Here is a 13,904-nt window from a genome sequence, read left to right as displayed (position 1 = left end):
TTATATTTATCTGCAAATAGTAAGAATATTATTATACAATCCCTAAAAGTGAAAATCACGCCCTTCCATCTGCCCAAATAACGGTCCAACCAATTAGCCCACTCCAAATTTCCCCCATTTTGCTCACGCTTCTCTACCGCCATTGTCTTGAGGCCATGCAGGACCCGTGTAATAGAGCCATCCAGCACAGTGTTGTTCGGTATGAAGGTACAGCACTGGTCACCAAACATGGCAAGTAGAAGAATAAAAAATATAATGTCAGGAATGTAAAAAATATACAGCCACAAAATGTAAAAAGCATACAGTAATAGAAAACATAAACCAGTGTTTGATTAAACTAAATTAAACATTTTACATTTTCCAATTCCCTCCTTCCCTCCATCATTTCATTTAAAAAGTCACTCTTATCCTGATGCATAAACTACACCCACTCGTCATCATCCACACTGTCTTCATTTTAATCTCTTCTTATCCCACAATGGTTTACAAGTAAACATCTTGACTGTGAAAATTATCTTAAACTCTTCACATTTAAACTCTTTTTTACATTTTCTTTCTGAACACAAGACAAACCAAGAGTTTACTTGCAAAACGTAGTGTGCAGAACAATCGTTCCTCTCGATTACATTGTTTCTGTAATCAATAAGCCAAAATTGTAATCACTATCAAAATGTAATGAATTGCACAGCTTCACTCTGGAGTGAGTGTAAGTTGTTTTACCTTCTAACAGTTTACAGGCTTCAGTTAACATCACTGCATCTTATGCAGAAAGTGACATTTTAGTCAGATTTCTAAACCTCTATGTATATGACAAAAGATGTTGATCCATCATTGAGCTGTAATAAACTGATTTCCATTCAGTTGTTTGCGAATCTGTACTTACAGAGGAAGACATGAACAGATGAATGATACACTCTCTCCTTCCGGTCCTGCATCAAAAACATCACTATGTCCGCCTTCTACCACCTCAGAAACATCTCAAGACTCCGGCCTTCACTCACACATTCAGTAACTGAGACACTCATCCATGCCTTCATCACCTCCCGTCTGGACTACTGCAGTGGTGTCCTGTCTGGACTGCCCACCAAGGCCCTTAGCAGACTCCAGTATGTCCAGAACTCTGCTGCCAGGGTTCTAACCCACACAAAGCCCTGGCAGCATATCACTACCATCCTCCACCAGCTACACTGGTTGCCAATCAAGTCACACATAACCTACAAGATCCTCCTGCTCACCTACAAATGAAAGGCGCTATATAAGTCCAAGTTATTATTATTATTATATAAATAAACTGTTTAGTGGTTTAGCCATTAACACTCTGTCCTATGTTACAACAGGAAAACCTCTATAAAGGCAATACAAGGTTTAAAAAATTGTCTTGAACAATTACCAACAAATGTTATCTTTGGCTTGCAACACAAAGTAATACTAATTGCTGTCTGATATAATCATTGTTATGAATTAAAGGTTTTAGGCCTAGTATTAGTAGAGCAACCTAAGCACTGAGTATTGCAGCATATTTATCCAATTTGTTGCCTGATATAGGAACATATTACATTTTATAATTTATGACAAAAATGTACCTCAGTGTATTAAAATCATTGCTGAGCCTAAACTCCACCTATACAACACCTGTCTTTCTCTTATCTCTGGGTGTATTTGTGTATTCTCTGGGAAGCCCCTCCCTTGGCTGTCCTCTGAGCCTCTGTAAAGAAAGGAGGATTTCTCCATTTTGCATGAAACACGCTGCTTTTTTATGTCCTCAACAATATTGCTACATTAGGGTTAGGCAATTCATTAAGGTTATACAAATAGTCATAGTGGAAGAAGTATTCAATTCCTTTCCTTTCCTAAGTAAAAGTTCTAATTCCAAACTGTAAAAATACTCAGTTACCAGCAATATTCCATTAAAAATATGACCTAAGTAAGAAAAGTATCCTAAAAAATATATATTTAAAGGAATACGCCACCGTTTGTTGAAATAGGGCTTATAACGGTCTCCCCTAGCTGTAGATAGGTGGGCCAGTGCATTTTTTGTCTCAGTGCAAGTAATTAGGTTGTTTTTTGGTCTTTTGTTGGCTCACTTTTACTCACAACATGCTAACCGGCAACATAGGATTCCATTCACTACGCTAAGCTAACTAGCGGCGGCGCTGCCGGTGTTGCACCAGACTAAAACGATGCATGCACAAAAAATGCGTTGGCCCACCTATCTACAGCTAGGGGAGACCGTGATAAGCCCTATTTCAACAAACGGTGGCATATCCCTTTAAAGTATTAAAAAGTAACAATGCAGAAAAGTCCTCACATTTTTTAAACTGGAAATGATCAAAGCAGTTCTGTCAATCAACTAAGTGATTAAGTGGTTTCATAAACGTATGTTTTGTTTACCAAAATCCTAATTTGTCTTAACCAAAATATGCCAGATTACAATAATATCTAAAAGCATTTGACATACTCTGCTATTGACTCTATTTTTTTTTTAATAAAAAATGAACTATCTATCACGTATATAAGATACAAAAGACTTTATTGAGCCCACACTGGGGAAATTCCCTAGTTACGGCAGCTCAAAATTTCAATCACATAAATATATTTTGTCTTTGTCAGCTTTATTTTTACAACTTCTAATCAACTGTGCATTTTCCATTTTTAGCACTTTATTTTTGTACTTTCACAATCTTCATCAGCTTTTGGCATTTGGAAAAAAGCTTATTTTACTCTATTAATAGGAAAACCATCATTTAAATATCGCTCAGATAAAGGCAAGTAGTAGGTCAATTGTAATTGACTTCTGAGTAAAAGTAACTGTGTTAAATTTAACTCCATACAATCCACCAACATATCATACACACTGTGCACAATATACACTGGTGAAACAACATAATGCCTCAGAAATATGATCACTGTCAACAATAATATCAATAGGAACTCCATTATCCTAATTCAAAAGTACATTTAGCTCTCTCTGGTCTGTGAAACTATGTGAATGCTCTAGCTCAGTCTTCTCAGACTCCTCCTCACTGGGTGTGCCTGTAGAGTAATCTGAGCCAGTAGCTCGTGGACTGTCGTCCTGTGAACTTGGCTGTCTCTCTCTACTTTTTACGGCATTAAGGCGATAATTATTTTATAGCCCACTACTGCCACTGCGTTTTCATCTTCTTTATCTACTAAAGCTAAAGTTTATTTTTCTTTACGAGCTTTTCTCTTGTCTACCCCTTCTTTTCGTTTATTTGCCCCTCCAAGCCATGCTCTTGCTTCATCTAAGCCTTCTGCTCTCTTTTTCTTCCTGTCACTTTCACCACACTCTCTTTCTGTCTTTCACCAACTTAGTATCTTGTACACTTAACTTTCCCTTAAAGTTATGCTTTTTCTCCCATTGTCTCATAAAACTTCACATTTCTTTTTCCTTTCTGCAACATACACTCCTGTCAACTCCTGAGACATTAGAAAGTATCTATCTATCTATCTATCTATCTATCTATCTATCTATCTATCTATCTATCTATCTATCTATCTATCTATCTATCTATCTATCTATCTATCTATCTATCTATCTGTTTTTCATGTTCAAAACATTGGAGATTGTAGCAAATCTGGATTCATTTTAAAATGAATTATTAAAATTAGAAAGTTAACGTTAGTATTTCCTGTTTCTTGTTTTCACAATATAAAATTATTTGCTTCTAGCTCGATTTTTCCCCAAAATCAGCTTTTGGTTTTCAATGCAGACTTTTAACCCACAATTGAGTAGATTCACATTGATTAATGGAAGTGACGTGCGTGTGTGTGTGTGTGTGTGTGTTCTAAGGAGGAAACTAGTTGAAAAAGCAAATAGAATTATTTGCTTTCTCAAACAGTAGACCTGCCCTAACACACACACACACACACACACACACACACACACACACACACACACACACACACACACACACACACACACACACACACACACACACACACACACACACACACACACTTAGGTACCTCCCATCACACTGTTACTAAAAAACACACACAGCAGTTAGTTTCCAACTGTTAAAGAGAGAAGACAGAAGAAAGCAGAAGAGGGACAGGATGTGAACAGGTGAACAGGTAGACAGTCAGCAGGATCATCATGTCCATCAGTGTGATTTTGAGGAAGATCTCCAACCTTCCAGGACGATCTGACAGAAAGGTGGAACTCTGCTTCAGAGGTCAGTAACACACACTCACCTGTTTGTAACTACATGGATAAAATACCTCTGGAACTCTATGGCCAAAAGTATGTGGAAGTACCCTGACTTTAATCTACAGTAATTTTGGTCGCTGTCTGTTTTCCTGGTTTGTTTTCGGCCACTTTGAAAGTAACTAAGTACATTTTATCAAGTACTTTACATTACTTGGGTATTTCCATTTTATGCTGCTTATACTCATACTTATACTGTATACTTATACACAAATATTTTTTACTTTTTACTCCACTACATTTATTTGACACCTTTAGTTACTTTGCAGATTTAGATTATTCATACCATATATAATCAACAAATAAATATGATGTAATATTTTAGATTAAGATCAAACGTTATTGTACAGAAGTATAGTATATAAAGTTATTCAAATTCGAGGTGGAGGAAATACAAGATCTGAGTACTTCCTCCACCTCTGGGCAGCAATGTAAGATCCTTTAAAAGTAGAAATACTACTAAAAGATCTGAGTTTCACCAGGCAGTTAACTGTTATCAGTACTGTTGCTATGGTAACCTGTCTGTCTGTCTGTCTGTCTGTCTGTCTGTCTGTCTGTCTGTCTGTCTGTCCTCCAGGTTTCACCCATAAAACCAGAGTCCTGCAGTGTGAGAACTTGGCCATCTTCAATGAGGTCAGTAAACCAACGCCACTGATCTGATGTGTGACAGGTGGACAGAACCAATCAGAACACAGAACGATGAGGTCATCACATAGAAATAAAATGGATAGAACGCGGCGGTGAGGTTTTGCAGTAACAGCAGGCTGGGTCTAACTGTCCGCTGAACTGTCCCTCCCCTTCACTCCCCTCGGCTTGGGCGAACATCTCCCGGACCGCTCTCTTCCAGTGAGCTGCGACACAGTTTACAGTCCCACTGACGTGTTGTCACCATGACAACTAACAACTATCGCCATTTTGTTTTGTACTGATCAAATGAACACAGCAAACAGTTCAATGGTCTTTCTATCCATTTTATTTCTATGGGTCATCATTATGACCAGTCAGTTCCTCTCACGTGCACTAGATGCTGCTGTCATAAGACTGTATTGAAGTGAATGGGAAGTCGGTGTGAAGTTTACAGGTGGGTCCATTCAGGTAGAAGCAGCTGTGAGGATGATGAGCCGCTTTCAGATTTTAGATAACATGACCTGTGTGTGTGTGTTACAGCAGGTAGCTGCAGTTGTTTGTCTGCTTCAGATTGAAACTATTTTAATAGAGCTGATTAGAAACTGTACCACTCCTACAGTGTACACACACACACACACACACACACACACACACACACACACACACACACACACACACACACACACACACACACACACACACACACACACACACACACACACACAAACACACAGCCGCTCCTTCAACACACACACACACACACACACACACACACCTACATACGTGATGCTTTTTTTAGCCATACTGCACTCTGCTGCAGTATGCTAAAAATTATGCTCTTAAATTTACATTGTTTTATGCAGGAATGTCGGTCCACCGTCTTGAGCCACACTGACATTTCTTAACAACGCTTTCATAGATTTTCATGACCTTTTGTACAGACATTCCTGATCCCCAAAGGATTAATTCTAATGACTTTGATGATTCACTGACTTTTAATCTAGCTCCATCATCAGGTCTCAATTCTAATTTGTCCATTACTTTGGTTGATGACTAAATACGTGCAAGTATTTCAGCTTTACTTTATGTTTAGTACATGTTAGCATACTAACAGGCTAAACTGAGATGATAAACATGGTAAATGTCAGCATGTTAGCATTGGCATTGTGAACATGTTAGCATCCAGACGAGCCCTCATCTTGTTAAACAAGACAAGACACTACAGTAGATGAAAAGTAGAAGAAAGTCATTACAATTCATCTTGAAAGGGACCTGAATGTCTGAACCAAAGTTTATGGTTCATCTAATAGTTGTGGTGATATTTTAGTCTGGACAAACCGCCATCCATAGAGCACTTCAGTGAATGCACCATCACTGTTCAGACATATGGATTAAACCACACAACAACCGCTGCTGAGGTTCATTACATTACATTACATGTCATGTTCATGGTAAAACTGTAGTATCTAGAGCTGTACAGACCAAAAAGAAACAGTTCTACCTTATGATCTGAACAAAAGTTTACTGGAGACTATGGTTCTGAGTTTGAGGTTGTCCTGAAAACAAACTATAATATGTGATTTTACAAAGGGAGAGCATATTTGTTGAACTGAAGCCTCCATCCACTTCACTACAGCACCACCTGTTTGTTGACATAAGCACTGAGGACGGTCAGACAATGTAATTACAATCACCTCCATATGACGTCAACACACCAGAGTTATGTTTCTCTGTGCAGCTTCTGAGTCAGGCTGGTGTTTGTTCTTCAGGTGTGACCAGGTTTGAGACTCGAGTGTGTGTGCATGCATGCGTGCGTCGATACCTAGCACATGGTGATTAATGGTTAAAAAATATACAGTGTCAAGTGTTTTTCTTCTTGCTCTAGTTTGAGTTTTTCTTTATGTGTAAACAGAAGTCAGCAGTTTGTCTGATATTCATGTTAATATGCTGTAGCAGCTTTATCTCAATGTGTTGGCCATTAATCACAGGGTTGGTGGTTCAATCCCCTGTTCTAAAGTGTCTGTGTGTGTGTGTGTGTGTGTGTGTGCAGCATTTCCGTTGGCCTCACTATGGTAAAGTAATCAGAGATGAAGTTTTGTCCATCAGTGTTTACAACTGCAGTAAAGTCTTCTCCAACAGGTAACAAACACACACACACACACACACACACACACACACACACACACACACACAACAACAACAAAAACACACACACACACACACACACAAACACACACACACACACACACACACACACACACACACACACACAAAACAACACACACACACACACACACACACACACACACATATTGTTTTCCCGTCAGTCATCAATCATACCTAAGAAAATGTGTGTGTGTAGACTGCTTGGTAAGCTGGTCGTCAGTCTCCAACATGTTGTTACCACGGGGAGGCTGTTGCTGCGGGAACCTCTCACTGATGCCAACTACAGCCCGACTGATGTAAGGACACAAACACACACACACACACACACACACACATACACACACACACACACACCGTGGTATGAGAGATCACTGATGTTGTTGACATCACTTTGGGTTCTTCTTCTCTCTGTAGATCTATGTTGAGTTGGATGTTCGGTATCATCCAGTTGAGGGAACAGCAGGAAGCTGGGAAGGACTTGACTTCCTGAAAGTCGAAGACACGGATGAGTAAGAGATAGTGTCCACACTGAACTGGAAAACATCTTTTACACTATACTGTAAAAACAACAGTCTCTGGTTGTAGTGCGGATGAGGAAACAGAACTTACTTGTCACCGTTTTCACGTTAAAGGAACACTCCAACATTTATTTAAATCCTCTTTTTCCCTGTCTTCTCCATCTCCAGTCATATGAGAAGATTTCTCTGTCCACTGGTTTCACAGAAATGTTTCAGACTAGTGTGTAGTGTTAGGCCAAACCTAAGTCTGTTCTTAGTTTAGTCTAATGGAAGTTAGACAGTTTTGATAAAATAAAAAGAGACAGGCACTTAGAGTTTCAAAGTACCTTAAGTGATCTTATGCCATATCTTTGCCTTATGTTACGTCTCCCTCGTCTCATAATTTGGGGTTTATCTTACGTTGCAGAATGAGTGATAAGAAAGAAAAGACAACTTAGAGACCACAGTAACTCCATATAAATACACAGCAGTGAGGACATTGGCAGTCGTTTCCGTTGACAACTGAGGAGTTAGCAGAAGTTGTACTGAACCCTCTCACATTAAGGCTGCATTCACATCAAATCAGGCGTTGAGGTGATTAACGCAGGGTTGTGCGTAGTCACTTAAATGGCGCATTTGTATCTTGATTGTGTTCCCCATGGTGCAAGCATTTAGCCATGCTGCTAGTACGCCGGGTCCTATGAGTGATTACCTGTCACATCGACAGATTAAAGAAACACCTTTACTTTCAATAACTAACCAGTTTTACAAGGCCTATCATTATGGTGATAGCCAAATTTAGTGACTACGCGTGAAACATAACATTACACATTACACATTCTGTTTCAACTTTTCACCGCAGGGCTGCTGCGTTTAGTTTTTCGGCATCCCCTGCAGTCCCCACCACCACAACCTAAACGCTTACTATTCAAATGAATGGGAGGGCTGATTTGGTGTGAATGCAGCTTAAGAAGCCACAGCTTCTCAGCTCTGCCACAGGTCTGCACTGACTTGACATTTTATTAGGGCTGTCAAACGATTAATGTTTTTTAATCGCATTTAATCACAGAATTTCTATAGTTAATTGTGATTAATCGCATGTTTTATCACATGATTAAAATTCTATTATTAACTATGCATTTCAGAACTGTTTTTAAATACATATTAACAATGGGAAGCAATTCTTACCAGTGTATCTTGATTGGGAATCAAATTAATGCAAAGAAAGTGACTTTATGAGATTGATTTTAAGATTTGTATTTGTTTATTATTTATTTATTTACTGTAAACAAAAGAAAAATGTGTGAATCTAGTCACACATTTGAATCTAGAGTCAATATAGTGTGCAGTAACTCCTAAATAATTTGTATTACTTACCGACGTCCAGTGATCACTTTACATCACTTTGCAGCAGTTCCAGTATGGCTGCTTTCTCCGTGTCGTACAGGCTGGGTATGCGTTGCCACCCATTTCGCAAGACCTGTAGTAATTTTTTGGTCGACCCTTAGTAAATCCACAGGTCGGCAACTAGCACTCTCCAAAATAGTGCTTTGCCTGAGCCCGATAGCATCAACCTGAGTCACATTAACTGTACTATGCTTAGCTCGTAGGTGGTAGCTCAAGCTTGACGTGCTTCGGTGATATTTTAATTCGGCTTTACACAATGTGAAAATTGACCCATCCAGGAGTTTTGGAAAATAAAAAGCGGCATTCAGAATTGAGTTGCTGCTGTCTTTCTCCATCATGCCTGCAGCCTGCAGCAGCATGACGTGTTACGAGGAAGTATGGCAAAGTGTGGCAAAGGGTCAAAATAGTAGCCTGTTAGGCACAACGCGAAGCCGAGTGAAGTGAAAATAAATTAATAAAATTGGTATGCGATTAAAAAAATGTACGCGTTACACTCGGCCCTTAATCGCATCGCAATTAACGCGTTAATGCTGACAGCCCTATATTTTATGCTACTGGAATATTTCTGTATTTTTACACTTTTTATTTTTCCAGGGAAAATGCACCTTTAACTGTTAAATTCTTATTTTTGCTCAGTTGCCATGTTTTATGTTTGAAAAAAGTCTTAATTTAGCAGAATTCATATTCATACCCATAATCAATGTCTGTCTTTGTAAAAGCGGTCCCAGGGTGTGTTTGGCCAAACTTAACACAAACATTGGAAGCAGGGGAAACTACAAAGAGTCAGGCAGTGAGAGGGTTTCAGTGTTTAGTGTGTTATAGAAAACTAGTGCAGACCTCCAGATCAGCTGGGAGAGGTCTGACCAGTTTGAACAAATTATTTTTTCTCTCGTGTCATTTTGTTTCTCTTCCTTCCTTTATCCTCAGATCAGCTCTGGTCATCAGGAATGACGGATTTAATGACCCTGAAAGGTGAGAAGTTACACGACCCGCACATTAAGTCCAATGTATATATTAAAAGATAATATTGGCCAAAAACATCAGACATGCTCAAGTATGAGTTGGACTTTAGTCTGAACAATAAAATAAAAACAAAGTACACATATTATGTACTTTGAGTATTGGAAGAACTACTTTCTATCTCTCTCTCCCCTATCAGTCAGCTGACTGTCGCTCGTCCAGGTCAGTTGGAGAGAGAGGCTCGGCGTCTGGGGCGGAGCTTGGTCCAGACTGGGGATGAAGACGAAGATGATGATGATGATTTTGATGACGACCAGATGGATTTGGAGGCTTCCAACATCATCTTCACTCCTCTACTGAGGTCTGGTTACTTTACTGTCTTTCTATCTGTCTGTCTGTCTGATCTGTAAACTCATCTGCTGTCAACAATGTGTGTGTGTCTCTGTGTGTGTGTGTGTGTGTGTGTGTGTGTGTGTGTGTGTGTGTGTGTGTGTGTGTGTGTGTGTGTGTGTGCATGACTGTGTTTTTCTTTGTGTAGTCGTTGCAGGCCGATGTCCAGAAATGTTTCTGCGGCGACGCCCAGAGTCCAGAGCTTTCAGGTGAGTTTATTCATCCATTTGTTTTTTACTGCTTATCTTCCTTATCTGCATCTGACCTTGACTTTACTTTGTAGTGAGTTTCAGCTCATTTTTAAGCAGTCCGGCACTAATCTTTACTGTTTTGGTTCACCAGTCTGTGATGTTTCTGCAGCAGGCAGTTGTTTTGATGAAGAATAATAATCTTAAAACCCAGTAGGTCTAGACTTCTATAATTTACAAAGACCCAGCAATTCCAGTAATTCCCCCAAGAGCAAGCATTTAGTGCGACAGTGGCGAGGAAAAACTCCTTTTAGGGAGAAACCTCGGGTGGTGAGAAACCTCGGACAGACCCAGGCTCTTGGTAGGCGGTGTCTGATGGTGCCGGTTGGGGGTGTCATGAACAATGGCAGTAATAATCACAATAGAGATACTAGAAAAGTGACCAGAAATAATAGTTGTAGTAGTTCCTGGCATAGCACATGGCACTGCAGAGCATTACAGGATGTAGCAGGGAACAGCAGAACACAGCAGGGCATAGCATGACGTAGCAGGGCACTGCAGAGCGTAGCGGGGTGTAACAGGGCATAGCAGGGCGTAGAGCAGGACCACCGGGACAGCTGCAACCATGATTTATGTGCCACCCTAATCCAAGGAAACATGCTGGGCAAAAGAAACACATAAGGATTCTGGGGAATAAGCTCCCCAGAGCTGAATTAGTAACAACAATTTTTGGGACAAGGATGCACACAGATGGAAAGAGAGAGAAGAGAGAAAGTCAGTGTGTCTAAGGATGTCCCCATCAGTCTAAAACTATAACAGGATAACTAAGAGAGACAGGTTAAGGAGAGGAGCCTGGTCGGGCTAGAACTCTCCCATGCCGGATCGGGCTCTACTGGCCTGCCTCCCTCTATTTTTATTTTATGGTAGATTAATCTGACGACTATGAAGAGAAGCAGAGAAGAGAAGTGGTGCTATGTCTGGAGCTATACACCCTCCCCTGCCGGTCTAGGCGAACGCTGCAACTCCTCACTCCCTAACTATGAGCTTTATCAAAGAGGAGAGTTTTAAGTGTCTCTCCAGGTCTACAAAACAAGTAGACTGGATGGGCAAACTACAATGAAGAACCCTCCAGCATCCTTGACTATTGTTTCACAACTGGGACAGAATCTGAATTGCTTCTCCATGAACAAAGGTTCAACAATCAGCCAGGGTCTCTTTTTCAGCAACGTGATTCAGTTATACAGTTTTTTATGATTGCTGTGACAATTTTTTCAATAGGGGAGAGCCTGGACGATTGAAACGCGGGACGAATGAAACATTCCAGTTTTCTCCGAGTGCAATGAAGATAGACAGACTTCCTTAGGTCAAAACATAGAGCATATTAACCTCCTTCTCTCAGCAAAATATCTTCCTGTTATTCCTTTTATCACAGAGTTACAGACGATAAACAAAGTTTTAATGGTCGAAAGTAAACTTCATTAGCGGTTAAATTTTTTCAATTATTAATGAGTGTTTTTCATTTAAAGGTTCGACTACATGCTTATTCAGTAGACTATTTAGTGTTCTCCACAATCCCAGACTTTTATATTGCATGCTTGTTTACATGGAAAGCAAAACAGGTTATAATGGCATATGTCTATGTCGGGACGGTTGAAACAGCTGTTTCAACTGTCCCCGACCTGGCTGTAACTCCATGTATTTTAAGTAAATGCACAAATATCTGTGTTATACAATAATTTATGGAGGGGAGATATATTTGGGCCCTACCAGGTAAGGGGTTGAGTTTTCCCATGTTATCCTATGGAGACTGATGGGCTGTGGGTCGTTAAGGCCACTTATTTGGATGTGCAGTGACCTAACCCACGTAAAAACCTAGTGAAACGACATTTTCCACAATAGAAACATGATATAAAAGGGAAAACGTACTGTTCTAGCTATACAAATGGCAGAATCATCCACAGTGCATGATATTTAAAAAACTGCTTCATACACACTTCAAGGTGACGGCAATGAGTTGTTAACAGATATTCACGAAGACGTATAGCCCAGCAACAATCTATCTAAAATAACACTTTTTGGGAGTACCATTCATGATATGTAGTAAAATATTTAAGTTGTGGGAAGTTTATATGGCTTAAACTGCATGTTTCAATCGTCCCGACCAGGAGGGACGAATGAAACATTACGCATCCCCCACTTTTGCTGTAATAATTCCTGAACGGTTTTGTTCAAAGCTGAAAATGCAACTGTATTTGACAGATGACAGGTGTAGGTTGCTAGTGACAAAACATTACCTTTCAGTGCGATACGATCGCTTTGTAAATTACATTTAATTAAAAAGTGTTTCAACTGTCCCGGCTCTCCCCTACTTTTAACAACTTTCCTAAACTCTTAACACAGTTAGCAAAACATCTGTCTGTGTAGGCTATACAATTAACACATTTTTTGTTGCTTTGACACAAATTGCATACAGTTAACACAAATTTAAAATGCTTGAACATCTTTTACAAAACAATGGATATGTACTGCCAAATTCACAAATGCTTTCACAATGTAAGTCAGAACAGATAACATCATGTTCTAAATCTAACTTATAGGCTAAAGTGAAAGTGAACAGCTGTTCCCCTAATAAACACAAATATATTCCCTGCAATTTATTCCATTGCTCCTGAGAAACAGCTGATTGAAGCTATGCAAATAGGAACCCATCTAGGAAACAAACTCAGGTATTGAGGTTCTTTCAATTGCATGAGCATATCTTACAGTAATTGGAGCACAATGTGAACTGCCCCCTTCTGTCCCACTGATATAGGCCGGGTGGCAAGGGTTCATTTAGTTCTAACTTACTTTTTTGATGCTGCTTAAAGGGAGATACAGTTCACAGATAGACCTTCCAGCCAATTTAGAAGAAACCATAAAGCTTTTTTACATCACAAAGGTGTGTGTGTGTGTGTGTGGTGTGTGTGTGTGTGTGTGTGTATGTGTATGTGTATGTGTATGTGTATGTGTATGTGTTTGTGTGTTCGTGTGTTCGTGTGTGTGTGTATGTGTTTGTGTGTGTCTGTGTGTGTGTGTGTGTGCGAAGGTGAATGTGAACATCCTGGAGGCTCAGAAGCTTGTTGGAGTGAACATCAGCCCTGCAATTTTCATCAGAGTGGGAGATCAGAAAAAACACACTGCGACACAGAAATCCACCAACTGCCCCTTCTACAATGAGGTACTACAGAGAGGAGCCAGGAGTGGAGTACAGTACAGTTTAATAAAGTAGAGTACAGTGGGATACAATCAGTACAGGCCAGTACAGTGGAATATAGTACAGTAGAATACAATACAGCTGTTTACCTCCCCTTCTCTTTCAGAACTTCCAGTTTGAGTTTCAAGAGACTCCACAAATCCTCTTTGATAAAGTCATAGAGATAAAGGTCAGTTCTGCTGTTTTTC

At 39.8% G+C, this 13,904-nt stretch overlaps 1 protein-coding gene across 1 annotated transcript in view; it reads left to right on the top strand.

Annotated features, from left to right (window-relative positions):
- The first annotated feature begins 4,102 nt into the window (after positions 1 to 4,102).
- Positions 4,103 to 13,904, top strand: part of LOC120557468 (fer-1-like protein 4) — a 43,422-nt gene continuing 33,620 nt past the window's right edge. Inside the window, exons 1-10 of the mRNA XM_039797822.1 lie at positions 4,103 to 4,196; positions 4,806 to 4,861; positions 6,906 to 6,994; positions 7,218 to 7,317; positions 7,436 to 7,530; positions 9,853 to 9,897; positions 10,085 to 10,246; positions 10,424 to 10,484; positions 13,549 to 13,680; positions 13,823 to 13,885. Coding sequence (XP_039653756.1) covers positions 4,118 to 4,196; positions 4,806 to 4,861; positions 6,906 to 6,994; positions 7,218 to 7,317; positions 7,436 to 7,530; positions 9,853 to 9,897; positions 10,085 to 10,246; positions 10,424 to 10,484; positions 13,549 to 13,680; positions 13,823 to 13,885 — 882 coding nt within the window. The 5' untranslated portion in view covers positions 4,103 to 4,117. The remainder of the gene's footprint in view (positions 4,197 to 4,805; positions 4,862 to 6,905; positions 6,995 to 7,217; positions 7,318 to 7,435; positions 7,531 to 9,852; positions 9,898 to 10,084; positions 10,247 to 10,423; positions 10,485 to 13,548; positions 13,681 to 13,822; positions 13,886 to 13,904) is intronic.

This window comes from Perca fluviatilis, chromosome 4, assembly GCF_010015445.1.
Source record: "Perca fluviatilis chromosome 4, GENO_Pfluv_1.0, whole genome shotgun sequence".
Classification (NCBI taxonomy): Eukaryota; Metazoa; Chordata; class Actinopteri; order Perciformes; family Percidae; genus Perca; species Perca fluviatilis.
This window is presented reverse-complemented; position numbering and strand designations above follow the sequence as displayed.